Here is a 16,230-nt window from a genome sequence, read left to right as displayed (position 1 = left end):
CTTATTTTTACTGCTATGATGCTGAAACCTATAAACCCAAATCCTATAATTTAACTTTTTTATCCATGTAGTTCTTAGCTATGATAATTTGATAATAAAAATTAAACAAAGAATTCAAATGAGTTGAGAACTTCAATGTAGAAGTTCATTTATTTTTAACGTGTATGGTACAAAATTTGTTTTGGTGAGATCTAATATTAAAGAAGCAGTTGTACAGGTAGTGGAAACACAATGTACTTACTGCTGTTAACATTTATTAATCTGTTTAAAAGTACAAACATCATTTACCATGATGTGTGCAATGTTCGAATAATTAGTTGACACATTTACAAGCAGGTGAAGATCATGAACAATATTTACTGAGCATTTAGAATGACATTTAGCAACATGAAAAATTCTGACGTGCAATATTTATATGTTTCAAACCGATAACTAAATAATTTGATTATCACTTGAGCAGACAAATGTTCTTTTTTGGAGATGTATACCGTTAATTTTAAAATATATATTAAGTAAAATATGGGCTTCTTTTTGAAATCTATTCTTAAACTTTTTATTATATCAGATGCCTGAACCCTTCCTGTAAAATAATAAAGGCATATTTTGTTCTGTTTTCATCAAACTAACAAATTAAGTGTGCACAAATGCTTATAAGCACACTTGATCTATATGCACAAATATATTTCTCCTCTGAGTCATTCACAATATAAATAGAATTTCAAAGGTCTTTTCTTTTTTTTCATTTGCCTTCATTTTGTACTTCCTCCCAGTTTCTATGCTTACCATCCTTAACTGTAGGTGTTACTTGGGAAGATTTTGAGTTTCTCCATTGTCTCCTAGTTTTCATCATTTTGAGCACACATTTGGTTTTCCTAAATTAACTTTATTGCCTTGATGCAACTGGAAATCTGGATAAATTTTCTGTGACAACAGTATGGCATTTTCAAGCATTTTCCTTTATTGCACTGTTGAATTAATTACTCAAATGGAATTTGATTGTAAGCTTCTAAATGAGTTGATACATTTGGTTTAAAAGAAAATGCTACAAATAATTTAAATATAAAAACACCAATATTTTTGTCATAAAGAAAAACCTTAAATCACATTGCAGTCTTATATGGACTGGCAACCATAAACTATAAAAGTCATCAATTTATCTTTACTGAAATGTTGGCCCCAATTTATTTTTGGATTACCTCATAATCACAAAAAATGAATTGTTTTGTATTGTGTTAATTATTGTATCACAATTTAGTATTTCATTTTTCTGCTCCTTAATATTCAAATAATATTTCTATGTTTTAAGACTCAAGTATGACTCTATATTGTTCATCACCATTGTTTGCAATTCGATCAGAAGCATAATGATAGAGTGACTTCAAGGCTTCTTTCAATTTTTGCAATCTGCCTAAAGTGTTTGCTTCATTTCCATTATCAGGCAGTGCTGGTCGTTCAGATTTTGAAGACAATTTGACCAAGTTGGTTTGTTTCATGCTCTGTCTATCTGCGTCCCTGGCTGATTGCTCACTCTTTATTTTGTCCTTTAGGTATGAGCCTTTGACCGACAGTTCTTCTTTCATATCTGCCTGTTTGTCACCCAATTGTAAATCCTTATTAAGAATTTCAAGCCCTAATTCTGGTTGTGTTTGAGTGGAATTCAGATTACCCACAGCAGGATTTCGAGAACGTTCCAACTTTAACTTATTTTGAGATGTTTCAGTATTTTTTTTCTCTCCAGGTAAAGATGAAACTGTACCAGCTTTAACAGCCTCCATTTCTTCAATAATTCTCTCTTTATCTTTCAATATGTCTGATTTTTGCACTTCCTTTGTATCTGTAATCAATGTTGTAAGCATTAATGTCTACAATCTAGGTTTCAGAGGATTCCACAAACATTTTAAAAGCAGAAATAAGTAAATTTGACCTTCATAATAGTATGTATTATGTACATTTATCTTCAAGAATTATATAATCCTTTGGTGCTATAATTAATGCATCCAAGGGTACATCTATATACTAAAACTCTCGTTTGTATGTTTGTTTGTTCCTGAACTACAGCCAAAATGGTACACGACAGCACGACAATTTTAGGTCCACCTTACTCACCATCGTCCCTTTGGTGCTAATGGAAGAAGTTTCATTGAAATCGGTGTTATATTTTCAAAGTTATTCACATTTTAAAGTTTAAATCTATCTCCTAGGGAGGGAGGGGGGAGGGAGAGAGGGAGGGAGGGGGGAGGGAGAGAGGGAGGGAGGGGGGGAGGGAGAGAGGGAGGGAGGGTGGGAGGGAGGGAGTGAGGGAGGGAGGGAAGGGGGTGCACGGGAAGGGGGAGGGAGGGGGAGGATAAGAGGGGTTGAGGGGGATGGAGTGGGGGGAGGGGAAGGAAGGGAAGGGGAAGGGAAGGGAAGGAGGGAGGGAGGGAGGGAGGGGGAGGGGAGGGGGGAGGCGTGAGAGGGGAGAGGGGGGAGGGAGGGGGAGGGGGAGAGGGGGAGAGGGGGAGAGGGTGCTGCATTAATGCAGGAGAGGTTTGGACCCAACGGGTCCACTTGGTCTAGTTAGTATTTAAAATAACATGCCTAAAATGCACACGTTATCTTTTACGACAATTAACACTACATATAATAACTTAGCATTTCTAATATTGTTAATAATGTAAGCCAGATTTAAAATAGAACTGTGTTGTAGTGCAAATTAGGAAACCAATTTTAAATATCCCAATGTGATGTATGGGTTGGTTACAACCTGAAGATGACATCAGATCAGTTATCAGTTGTGTCCTTTCTGTACTGGGCCTCTCCCATTGCCACACACACACTGGAGGAACAGCACCTCTTTTTTTGCCTTGGGTAGCTTACAACCCAATGGTATGAACATTAAATTCTCCACTTCAAGGTAACCTCTAACAACCCTCCTCTTTCTCCCCCACAACCCCCTTTCTTCCCTCCAACCCCTATGCCTCACCTAGACTTGCATCTATTTCTCCCCTCCATCACCTCCATTCATTCATAGAATCATAGAGTCATAGTCATACAGTGTGGAAACAGGCCCTTCGGCCCAACTTGCCCACACCGGCCAACAATGTCCCAGCTACCCTCGTCCACTTGCCTGCACTTGATCCATATCCCTCCAAACCTGTCTTATCCATGCACCTGTCTGTTTCTTAAATGGTGGGATAGTCCCAGCCTCAACAACCTCCTCTGGCAGCTTGTTCCATACACTTACCATCCTTTGTGTGAAAAAGTTAGCCCTCGGATTCCTATTAAATCTTTTCCCCTTCACCTTGAACCTTTTAAATGGGAGGCCATTTAAAACTGAGGTGAGAAAAAAAAATTCACCCAGAGAGTTATGAATTTGTGGAATTCTCTGCCACTGAGGGCAGTGGAAGGCAAATTACTGGATGGATTTAAGAGAGAGTTAGATAGAGCTCTAGGGGCTAGTGGAATCAAGGGATACGGGGAGAAGGCAGGCACGGGTTATTGATTGGGGACGATCAGCCATGATCACAATGAATGGCGGTGCTGGCTTGAAGGGCCGAATGGCCTCCTCCTGCACCTATTTTTTATGTTTCTATGTTTCTATGTCCTCTGGTCCTCGACTCCCTTACTATGGGCAAAAGACCCTGTGCATCTACCCAATCTATTCCTCTCATAATTTTGTGTACCTCTAAGATCTCCCCTCATCCTCCTGCTCTCCATGGAATAGAGACCCAGCCTACTCAACCTCTCCCTATAGCTTACACCCTCTAGTCCTGCCAACATCCTCATAAATGTTTTCTGAACCCTTTCAAGCTTGACAATATCTTTCCTATAACATGGTGCCCAGAACTGAACACAAAATTCTAAATGCTTATACAACTGCAACATGACCTCCTAACTTCAATACTCTGACTGATGAAGGCCAAATGCCTTTTTGACCACCTTATCTAGCTGTGACTCGACCTTCAAGGAACCAGGCACCTGTACTCCTAGATCCCTCTGCTCTACAACACTACCCAGAGGCCTACCATTTACTGTGTAGGTCCTGCCCTTGTTCGACATCCCAAAATGCAACACCTCACACTTCTCCGTATTAAATTCCATCAACCATTCCTCCGCCCACCTTGCTCTGGCTTCACAATTCGTAAATCTTCAATCCTTTTGTTTCATATCTTTTTTTCATCTCTGGTCTTTGTCCAACCATCTGCCCATCAAAAGCCCTCCTCTCCTGTGTTCATCTATTACCTGCCTTGCTTTTCCTGTCCCTCCTAACTTCTAGATGACTTCTTTCCCCCTTACAATCAGTCCAAAGAATGGACCCTGACCCGAACCTATCCATGTTCTCCTGGGATGCTGCTTGACCCGCTGAGTTACACCACCAGCACTTTGTGTCTCTTTTTTTGTTTGTAAACCAGCATCTGCAGTTCCTTGTTTCTACATTTCCCATTTACATTAGTTAATGCTTTGGTTGTTACCATATTGATTAAAGTAATGAGCAAAGTAGCTTTAACACATTGGCATTCAGACGATCCACAATTCAAACTGTGAGTGAAAGTGGCTTAGGTTGTGAAATGGCTTAAGCTTCATAACAGTAATATAAGATGGTAACAAGCGAAGTTAACATCAGATTCCGAAAATAGTTTGCCTGCTGATGGCCATGATCATCTCACTATTTGAAGCATTATTTAAAGTTATGCTTCCAGGCAAGCCTAAAGTTAGACTTAAAGTTGGGCAGCCCTCAGGCAAGAACTGAGGTAAGAGGTCAACCAGCTTCATCTTAGTAACATAAATGCTGCAGTTTCCTTACATCCATGCCCAATGTGCATCCCTTTCTTCCTTTGCCAGGCAAAATTACTGCCAAGAGGCATCCAGCAACTGGCAGCGGCAAGCTGTTCCTCCAGTTACTCTGAAACTAGAATCTTTAGCATCACGAGAATCCAACAAATTACTAAACTTTCCTGTGCCTTAAATGATTCCACACCATTATAAAGTAAATTATCTATGTAAATTTGTCACACTTTATTTCAACCTCCTTAAAATTCTAGCTTTGAATCTTCCAGCTCCTCAACCTGAATAACAGAAAGATTCCAATGATCCAACCAACACTATCTGTTGATAGACATGAACAGCTGGTGTAACTCAGCAGGACAGGCAGCATCTCTGGAGCGAAGGAATGGGTGACGTTTTGGGTCGAGACCCTTCCTTCATCAGTCTCGACACGAAACATCACCCATTCTTTCTCTCCAGAGAAACTGCCTGTCCCGCTAAGTTACTCCAGCTTTTTGTGCCTATCTTCGGTTTAAACCAGCATCTGCAGTTCCTTCCCGCACTATCTTTCTGTTTCTTTAAATTCGCATTGCTTTGTGGCTTAATTTCATGTAAAATTGTATAACTTTAAAATGGGCAGAAAAATCTTCATCTGTGCCCTGGCACAACTGCATTCTATGTTGTGACAATAACAGAATTGCTATTGCAGATAATAGATACCCCATAAACTAATAACACGTTCTCTAATGTTTAAAACATTGTAAAAATGGAGTAATAGCAACTTACAACATTGAATCAAAGATATAGTGCAAACTATATTCTTGCAGTTAATCTCCACATTTCTTGTCAGAATAAGCTTGTCCAGATGTGGAAACTTGCATAAGCAGCATTTCAGAGTGTGGGATATATAGCTGCAGAGTGAAAAAGTAATTACGGTTGGAATGATAATGATTAAAACAAACAAATTTTAAATCAACAGCAATATCTATATTATGTTTTCCTGAGTAGAAATACAGTATTCCATGGTATTCCAGACAAAATCTCCATCCACTATGAACATGTGAACCAAGACCAAGAATAGGCCATAAAGTATCTTCAGCCTGTTTACTTCACTTTCTCATCCTATCCGCATAGCCTTTGAGTCCTTTATGATTCAAACAAAAATTATTTCAAACTTGAGTGCATTGAATAATTAAACAACCACACTTCCTGAAATGATTGCACACTATTCGGCACCATTTGCAACTCCTCAGTTTACTATTCAGTCCACATCCAAATTCAGCAAGTCCTGGACAACATCTAAGCCTGGGCTGATACGTGGCAAGTAACATTTGTGCCAACTAAGTACCAGGCAGTGCTGATATCCACCAAGAGAAAATCCACCTATCACACCGACATTCAAAAACATTACCATTACTGAATCTCCCACTATCAATATCCTGGGGGGTTACCTTTGACCAGAAACTGAACTGGAGTAGCCATATGCACAATGTGGCTAATAGAGAAGGTCAGAGGCTAGGAATCATGTGGCAAGTAACATAACTCTTAACTTACCAGAACCTGTACATTATCTACAAGGTTCAAGTCAGGAGTGTGATGGAATACACTCCACTTGCCTGGATGATTGCAGCTTCAATAGAAGCTTGACACGCTACAGGGCATAGTAGCCAGCTTGATAGGCATTGCATCCACTCAGCAGTTTGTAACATCTATAGGATGTACTGCAGCAACTCACCAAGACACTAGACAGCACCTTCCAAACACATGACCTCTCCAGCCAGAAAGATAAGAAAAGCATGGGAAACCCACCAAGAATGTCACCCTCGAAGCCACACACCATCGTAACTTGAAAACATATCACCGCTTCTTCACTATCAGAGTCAAAATCTTGGAAGCCCCTCCTAAACAGCATTGTGGGTATACATACACCCACTGCCGGGACTGCAACGATTCAAGATTACTCAGCACCATCATCTCAAGGGTAATTAAGGATGGGCAATTATAAACTGGCTCAACCTGAAGCCCTCATCTCTTGAAAGAACATTGATAATAATAAAACATTTTGAGGCTTATATTTGTTCTTTATTTATTTTTCTTGATGTGGACATTAACACTAAGACAGCATTTGGGTACCATTCCCAATGCTCATGAGAAGGTGATGGAAAGCTGCCTTCTTGAATCAGCACAATTTTTATGGTGAGGGTACAGCCATGATACTGTGGGATAAGGTGTTCCAAAGGCAATAAAGGAATTGTGACGTATTTCCAAATCTGGATGGTGTGTAACTTAAGATATTGGTCGGGTAATCATATCATACTTTATTAGCCAAGTATGTTTTGCAACATACGAGGAATTTGTTTTGCCATAAAGTCATACCAATAAAAAGCAACAAAACACACAAAATATATTTTAACATAAACATCCACCACAGAACCTCCACATTCCTCACTGTGATGGAAGGCGAAAAAAAGTTCAATCTCTTCCCTTCTTTGTTCTCCCGCGGTCGGGGGCCTCGAGCCTTCCGTTAACGGGGTGATCTTACTCCTTCCGTGTGGGGGCGATCAAGGTCCTGCATCAGGGGGATCTCAGCTCCCCCACGCCGGGCGATCGGACCCCGGGACGGAGCTGGTCGAACCTTCTGCGTTCTTTGGAGCTTCCCGACATCGGTCTCTACCCGAGACTGCAAACTCATCAATGTTGAAATCCACAGGCCTTGCAGTTGGAGCGTCGTTCCCAGGCAAGGGATCACAGGCTCTGATGGTAAGTCCACGTCCCCGCAGTGGGGCTCAAAGTCAGTCCCGAGCAAGGCCGCCAGCACCATGATGTTGGGCCGCAGAGTGACCCGAGATACGATCCGGAAAACAATCGCATCTCCGGCAAGGTAAGAGATTGAAAAAAAGTTTCCCCCGATCCTCTCCCCCACCCCAACATAAAACAAGCCAGAGAACATTAATACGTGCTTTTAAAAGACACTAAAAATAACAAAAAAGACGAAGAAACTGACAGACCGTTGGCGAGGCTGTCATCGCAGACGGCGCCACTTGGTGGTAATGGTGACTCAACCACCTTTGTTGAAGAGCCCATGGCTGGGGATACTATTGAAGTAGCCCAGGTGAATAACTGAAGTGCATTCTGTAGGTGGTGCACACTGAAGCCAGTGGTGGAGATAGTGAATGATTAAGGAGGTAGATGGGATGCCAATCAAATGGACCGCATTTCTTGGATGGTGTAGATATTCTTGAGTGTTGTTAGCACTGCATTCATTCAGGTAAGTGGAAATTATTCCATCAAGCATTTATTCCACCAATGCCTTGTAGGTGATCGAGCAGCTTTGGGATGTCAGGGGAAGAGTTACCCACCTCAGGATTCCCAGTTACTGATCTTCCAAAGTTGTCCAGTTGAGCTTCTGGTCATTGTTAACACCCAAATATTGCTCTTGGGGTAAGTGATAATGGTAATGGAATTGAATGTCAAGGCTCTTTTTGGAGATGGTTATCACCAAACACCTTTGACATAGATGGCATTTCATAGCCCATGCCTGAACATGGTCGTGATCTCCATGCTGACATGGACTGTGTCATTTGCTGAGAAGTTCTGAATAGAATTGGACATTGTGCAAATGTTCCCACTTCTTGTCTTATGAAAGTAGGTCATTAATGAAGTAGCTAAAGCTGCTTGAACTTGGGGGACTGTCATGAGGAACACTTGCAGCAATGTCGGGGGGTGGGTTAATACACCTGCAACAACCATTGCCATTTTACCTTGTACAAGGCCTGACTCCAACCACTGGATTGTTTTTCCTTTGATGCCAACTAACCGGTTTTACCTGGGCTGCTTGATTACATAGTCAATCTTGATATCATTCCCACCTCACCTGGGATAGAGGCTCCTGGATTACTGGTCGGCTCTGTTCCTCCACCGTCCTATGACGTGTTTCTTTAATGCCTCCAATTATGTTTCCAAGCCAGACAAATGTTTACTCTGGTATTGTCTTTTGTGCTATGATTTATGTACATACTGCTTATTTACTTAAACATTCACCACCATCAAAAATAGAACTAACACATAATGAACCTCAAAATGTCCTTCTTTGTATTGATTACAGATATCCTCAACCTATATCAAGCTGGAAATAACTTACAATTGATTTTGGTTTAGTTTGGTATTAGTTTAGATATACTGCATGGAAACAGGCCCTTCGACCGACCAATGATCACCAAGACGTGTGTTCTATCCAACACACTAGGGATAATTTGCTGAAGCCAATTAACCTACAAACCTGTATGTCTTTGGAATGTGGGAGTAAACCGGAGCACAAGGAGAAAACCCAAGTGGTCACAGGGAGAATATACAAACTCTGTACAAACAGCAACCGTAGTCAGGCTCAAACCCGATTCTCTGGCACTCTAAGGCAGCAATTCTAATGCTGTGTCACTGTGCCAAAGTATATGTTTGATTTCTCTGCATTTACATGTGAAGCTTGTCACATGCGCTAAAGGCATCCAAGAATCATGATTGTTAAATTTAATCAGTTCCACATTATTCAATAGAGCTAAATATTCAGAAGTGGGTACAACCAGTGGCTGATGCACATGCTAAGGTTTGATGAGCAGCAATGAATTTCTCCCCAAAAAACTGTTCAACAGTGAAATGACCATAGCAATAGGTCAATTGTATGTAATTGAATTGGCCCCAAAATTCCAATAATAAGGAAAGATGCAATTTAGAATTGAAACCAGATTCATTGGGGTACTATCTTTCACACCGCAAATCCAAAATTCCATTCGGAGGAGGTAGGCAGGTCTATCCCCAAGTCTGCTCAAATCAACTGAGGCCACCGTCCATAGCTTCTGTGCTATGAATTCTGTTCATATTATTTCCATTGCGCCACATTTCCACCTGGAAAGTCTAATGCCACGCTTGTAATCCTCAAAAAGTGGTTGTCTTGGATAAGATTGCTTACTTTGAAGTGAAGAGATTATTGTCCTTGAAAAATTCGAGACTTCTTTTTGAGGCCTTTCCCTCAGCTCCACAACCAGCCTCTGGCTGAGCCTTCAAGCCAGTATTTGGTTCATTTGCGTAGATCAGGCCAGCCCCAAACCAACTAATAAAATGGCTAATTGCTTGTGATACAGCCATTGTAATGGCTTTGCTTTTGACAACAGAGCCTTGCTCTGCTGCACTTTGAGGGAGTGCAGAACCTGTGAATTTCAGTGCCAATGCCTTTTAAAATAAAATTAAAATAAAAAATATTTTTTTTATTTGTCATATGTAGTTGGCATAGGGTACAATGAAATGTATTTGACAAGACAACGGGTCACCTCAGCAGTAATATTCCAAGGATAAATAAGATAAAATATGACATTAGTAAGGTAAAAAGACCATCTTAAAAATAGGTAAAAAGACAATATTAAAAATAATCAACATAGATGATTTGAAATGTGTTTATAAGTTCAGAAGCCTGATGGCCTGATGGTAGAAACTGTTCTTCAGTCTGGTGGTACGCACAACCATACTCCTGTATCGTCTGCCTGACGGTAACAAGGAGAACAGCCTGCGTGCTGGGTGGCTGTGGTCCTTGATGATACTGCGTGCCTTCCGCAGGCACCGCCGGTAGAAAATGTCCTGAATGGCCGGGAGACAGTTGCCAGTGATGTGCTGTGCCGTCTTCACCACTCTGTAGTGATTTGTGGCTGTGGGCAGAACAGTTCCCGTACCAGACTGTAATGCAGCCCGTCAGCAGGCTCTCGATGGTGCATCTGTAGTCGTTTGTGAGGATGCTGGCGTTCATGCCAAACTTCCTCAATCTTCTCAGGAAAAAGAGCCGCTGGTGGGCCTTCTTTGTTATTGTGTCCGTGTGCAGTGTCCAGGAAAGGTCCTCAGTGATGTGTACACCGAGGAACTTAAAGCTGCTGACCCTTTCAACCTCAGCATCACCGATGTGGATGGGGAGGTGTCCACTCCCCCACTGTCTCCTGTAGTCCACGATCATCTCTTTAGTTTTGCTGACATTGAGAGAGAGGTTATTTTCCTGGCACCAGCTGTTTAGTGCCTTTACCTCCTCTCTGTAGGCCGTCTCATTGTTGTCTGTGATGAGGCCCAAGATGGTCGTGTCGTCAGCAAACTTTAGGATGCTGTTTGAGCTGTGCTTAGCAGTACAGTCGTGCGTGAACAGGGAGTACAGGAGAGGACAGAGCACACAGCCCTGTGGTGTGCCTGTGTTGAGGATCAGTGGGGAAGAGGTGGGCTGCCAATTCTCACCACCTGGGGCCTGCCCGTCAGGAAATCGAATATCCATCCGTAGATGGAGGTCTCCAGTCCAAGATCAAGGAGCTTGGGGACGAGTTTTGAGGGAATAATAGTGTTGAATGCCGAGCTGTAGTCAATAAAGAGCATTCTCACATATGTATTTCCTTTGTCCAGGTGTGTGAGCGCAGTATGTATTGCCATGGTGATGGCATCGGTCCGTGGCCCTGTTTGGTCTATATGCAAACTGAAGAGGGTCCAAGGCGTCAGGGAGAGAGGAGCAGATGTGAGTTTTGACTAGTCGCTCGATGCACTTCATGATGACTGATGTCAGTGCGACAGGACGGTAGTCATTTAAACAGGAGGTTAATGGTTTCTTTGGAACAGGAACGATGATGGATGCTTTGAAGGAGGTGGGAACCACAGACTGACTCAGAGAGAGGTATTTGGTTTAGGCCTTTGGCCTAGCAAACATAAGACATTATTTTTAAAAGTGCCCTAGGAACTGCACGTCATCCTTTTTTGATGCACTGAGTGGATATTGTATTTTGCCCTGTAGCCAAAATATGTGACAATGACACTAAATTGCTAAACTGTGTCATCCTTGTTTTGAAGAAATCACTGCTGTGGTTTTCTCCTGTTTAATAAAGGTTGGAAGCCGACATACACATTCACAGACGGCAGCTGCTGCATCAGTTCACAGCTGCCGTCTCGTTCACATGCTGCCTGCTGGGAAGCATTAAGCATTATGAAAGGCTACCACACAGGCAGTCGTGGACAAGGGAGAAAGAGGGGACGGAGAGAGCAATAAACAGGGAGAAAAGAAGGGTGGAATCAGGGTGGAATCTAGGGAGGTTGAAAAATTGGAGTAAGGAAAGGATGAAATAACACATAATCTACCGATGGCCTAATCAAGCCTCGTGTGTGATTGGGCACAATAATTATTGTGGCCTCAAATTGCAATTACTAATGCATTGGTGAATGCAACCTCAACATGAAACAACCTCAGCTCTGCCTGTCTGCAACAAAAAACAGCATTTATTAATCAACATAGGTAAATTGAAATTGGCCACTACCATCTGTGTCACACAATTTCTTCAATTTTCTGTACACTAAACCCCCTGTTTTACTCTTACTAAATAATGAAGATCAAAAGTTGCAACGTTTCGATACTATTTCTGTTCATGTTGTCAGGTACATAAAATACAGTGCAAGATGAATCGCCCTAGGAAGTGCCATATGTACTTCTCCAAAGGCCAGGCCTTCCACTGGAAATGACTGCATGTTCTTCAAAACAGAAAAAAAATCCTTTTTATCCATAATTTGTGTGTAGAAAAGGAACAATATTTTTTTCTTATCCAGTTTCATGGCTAAAGTATTTTGCTTTTATAACATTAAAAAATAGAACTGTGCTTAGGGTGGCAGTTTTCAATTATAATTCAACAATCAGTTCTAAACACAATGCAATGCCATACAACAAAAACTGAAGTCAGTTTTCCACACCAACCCTGAAACATCGATCCACAGATTCATTAAGTTTAAATTGTGAATTAAACCGCCAAACCACAGAAAGTGGAACAATCCCAGGCTCAGTCCGTTGTCTGTTGTGAGTTAGTATTAGTTGGTCTAGTTTTAGGTGGTGGCATTATTGCCGTGAGATAAGTGAAAGAAATATGAATCTGGATTCCCATTTCTATCCAGGAGATACTTGCTTGAAATGTGCTATGCAGAATTTGGGAAAGGAGACTATCGTGTTTACTGGAATAAAACAGTAAATTTGGGAAAACTAGGCAGGTCAGACAGCATCCATGAAAAGAGAAACAGTTAACGTATCAGGACAAAGACCTCTCGTCGAAACTTCAACCTGAAAAGTTAACTGTTTCTTTTTTCATTGATGCTGCCTGACCTGCTGAGCTTTTCAAGCAGTTTTGATTTCAGATTTCCATCATCTGCAGTTTTTTTTAAATCTTCATTCTACTTTATTGGAATATTAAGTGAAGTCAAATGGACTATCAGTGGCCCCGGTAAAGAATCAAATATAAATATTCTTATTATGCCTCAGCTTATTGTACCATCATTAATGTTATGCCTGCTCAGAAGCATTTCTTTCAGCTAACCAGCTGTTAAAAGCAGATCTTACAGCAGATGCTTTATGTCGCAGTTATTGTATAGCATCTGATGAAATCAAATCTTTTTCTATAAATGTATATTCTTAATGTGACTTTTACTGTTCTGCCCAAATGCCTATCAAATTTACATGATTACTGACCAAGTGGTGAGCTCTTTTTATCATGAATATTCACAATAGCAGCAAACAGTCAGTGAGACTAGATCAGGAGATATGGCTGGCTGCTATTCAAGGATTCCTCTTCAATTTCACAAGGTAACAGAAGGAGATAAAAATGCAACTTATTTCAGTGACATAATGAAAGGTGACATTGCATCCTTCAAGGATGATTTCCTGTGGACAGAGCACCACAGGAAATACTTCTTCCCTGTGGCTAACAAACTTTACAACTCCTCCCCCTTCTGTCATGGGGGTAGGCTGAGACTAAGACTGACCCCCTCCTGCCCCCCACCTCCTCAATCTTTGCACATCCACAAAGCCTCACCACACGTCACTTTATTTTCATGTTTCATGTATTTTGTGTTTTTATGACATGGCAAATTAAATTAATTTCCCTCCTGGGATAAATAAAGTTCTATCGTATCGTATCATATCGTATAACTTTCCAATTAAGGATCACTCGTGTATGCAGGCGATTCAAAGGAAACCAGTCATGATTTTTGATATCCTCGCTGAAATCATTCTCTTTACTTTTCTTCCCTCATCTTGTTTGACCAGGGTGGCACTGTGGCGCAGCAGTAGAGCTGCTGGCTAACAGCACCAAAGACCCAGGTTCAATCCTGACTACAGGTGCTGTCTTTACAGAGTTTGTATGTTCTCCCTGTGACCGCGTGGGATTTCTCCGGGTGCTCCAGTTTACTCTCACATTCCAAAGACTTGCACTCTTATAAGTGAACTGGCTTCTGTAAATTGTCCCTAGTGTGTAGGATGGAACTAGTATATGGGTGCTTTTTATTTTGGTTGAATGCCAAATACACCAATAAATGGGCACCAATAAATGGGATCACATCTATAATCCTGTTACTATTTAATTTATATTTAGCATCTCTTCTTTTCCTTAATTAACCACTGATATAATTATACAAGAGAACTAGAATTATAGGAAGTAATTCTACTTGAAGAATGGGCTGATTGAATGCCTTGTACTGTATAATTTCCACGATTCATTCCAACCATCACCATGTGCTTACTAATCCACATTAAGCCTCAGAGAAGGAACTCAGTTTTAACATTCTCAGCCATTTAAAAATCCCCCAAGCGCTGGCTACATCACTATAAATTCACCAATATTGACTATGCGTTTAGTCACAAAAGCTCTGATTCCGAATTCCCTTCCTATTCCTCCTTTATTATGCCTCTTAAAATTTCTCTTTAAATAAGCTTTCAGTTAAATGCCCCAGTATTTCCTTGCATGGCTTAGTGCCAAATACTATTTGACGCTGTTCTTGTAAAAAGCCTTGAGGAGTTTTGACATGTTAAACATCCTGTATAAACACGCTATTGTTATTGCTGCTGTGCAATTTGGAATGCTAGATTATAATTTTTTTTAATTGTAGTTACAACTCTGCTTCAAATATGAATCAGAGATGGCCTTCATCAAACCCCTCACCATATCGCGCTACAAATAGGATGATTCGTTTTTTGTGATCAGTTGAGACGACCATGAGTAAATTGGGAACCCATTTTACACCAAATGAAAATATGATATAAGAAGGTAAGTTATCTAATGCTATGCCTCCGGATGAAAAGAAACAGAGAATGATTATGGCAAAAATATATATTTCTCAACTCCAAAATATGCTATGTACCTCTGCTGAAATTCATCTGCCCCATTATTGAGTGCTAAAATGTAATTATATGGCTCCTCAATGTTATTTTATCAAGCTCTTAAATGACTGAAACTTATCAGCACCGGTTGAAATACATCATTTACAAGTGGCCTTGGGTTTTGCCATTGTTTCAAATACAGTAGGTATTATTGGTAATAGAGAGGCTGAAAAATAGATTAAAAAGAGCTAGGGGATGAAATGTTTCAGATAAAAGTTTAGACTGAAAAGTTGAGATTGTTCTCCTTGTATTCACCAAGAATGGGCACAGAAGGTACACAATTATATCATAATGGATCAACCTTGGTATCTGATGAACTGTAGCTAGTCCAATAAAAGCATTTTAATCATTTGGTTTCAAACATTTTTGTTTTCACACCTTACCATAATTAGTAAAAATAACAGTAGCAGTCCTTTGTCCCGCCCCCCTGACACCAGTCTGAAGAAGGGTCTCGACCCGAAACGTCACCCATTCCTTCTCTCCTGAGATGCTGCCTGACCTGCTGAGTTACTCCAGCATTTTGTGAATAAATACCTTCGATTTGTACCAGCATCTGCAGTTATTTTCTTATACAGTAGCATTGGTAGTTCATGGGTAGAATTCTCGCCTGCTAGAAGGTGATAAGATTTGTGAATTGCGACTACTTTTAAGAAATTTAGTTCAATTCTGCATGGTGTGCTTCCTGAGAGTAAAGCAGATAATTGAGGCATTGCTGCTTTCCTCTGGCAAAAAAAATTACCACAGTTCCAAGGCCAAATAACTACTTGTGAAAAGCAAACTCAGGTACCAGAATTTGAAATAAAAACAGAAATAGTTGGAATTATTCAGCAGATCAAGAGTATCAGGAGAGAGAGAGAAAGAGTGTTAATGTTTCAGGTCAATGGCCTTTATCAGAATAGTAGTTTTTTAATTAACTAATGTATTATGGAATATAAGGAAGAAGCAGCATATGGCTTTAGATTACAGGCCAACCATGTTTTATGGATTGGAGACATGTAAAACTGCAAATACTGGAATCTTGAGCAAAACACAAAATGCTTCAGGAACTCAGCAGGTCAGGCAGCATCTTTGGAGAGTGGACAAACGATGTTTCCGGTCGGGATTCTTCTTCAGACTGATTGGAGTAGGAGGGTGAGGAGAAAAGTAGAAAAGAGAGTTGGGGGGCAGGACAAAGTCTGGCAAATGACAGGTGGATACAGAGGAGGAGGGGTTTGATTGACAGATGGATAGAGCAAGTGACAAAGGCTCGAGGTAAAAAGCGACAAAAGGGTGTCAGGTAAGGAGAG

General features: G+C 40.8%; 1 protein-coding gene across 1 annotated transcript in view; it reads right to left on the bottom strand.

Moving 5' to 3' along the window:
* Positions 1-212: 212 nt before the first annotated feature.
* LOC144610643 (uncharacterized) overlaps positions 213-16,230 on the bottom strand; it is a 99,587-nt gene continuing 83,569 nt past the window's right edge. The window contains exons 8-9 of the mRNA XM_078429503.1: positions 5,530-5,654; positions 213-1,834 (exon numbers count right to left, since the gene is read on the bottom strand). Coding sequence (XP_078285629.1) covers positions 1,302-1,834; positions 5,530-5,654 — 658 coding nt within the window. The 3' untranslated portion in view covers positions 213-1,301. The remainder of the gene's footprint in view (positions 1,835-5,529; positions 5,655-16,230) is intronic.

The sequence above is a fragment of the Rhinoraja longicauda genome, chromosome 2, assembly GCF_053455715.1.
Source record: "Rhinoraja longicauda isolate Sanriku21f chromosome 2, sRhiLon1.1, whole genome shotgun sequence".
NCBI classification, from domain to species: Eukaryota; Metazoa; Chordata; class Chondrichthyes; order Rajiformes; family Arhynchobatidae; genus Rhinoraja; species Rhinoraja longicauda.
This window is presented reverse-complemented; position numbering and strand designations above follow the sequence as displayed.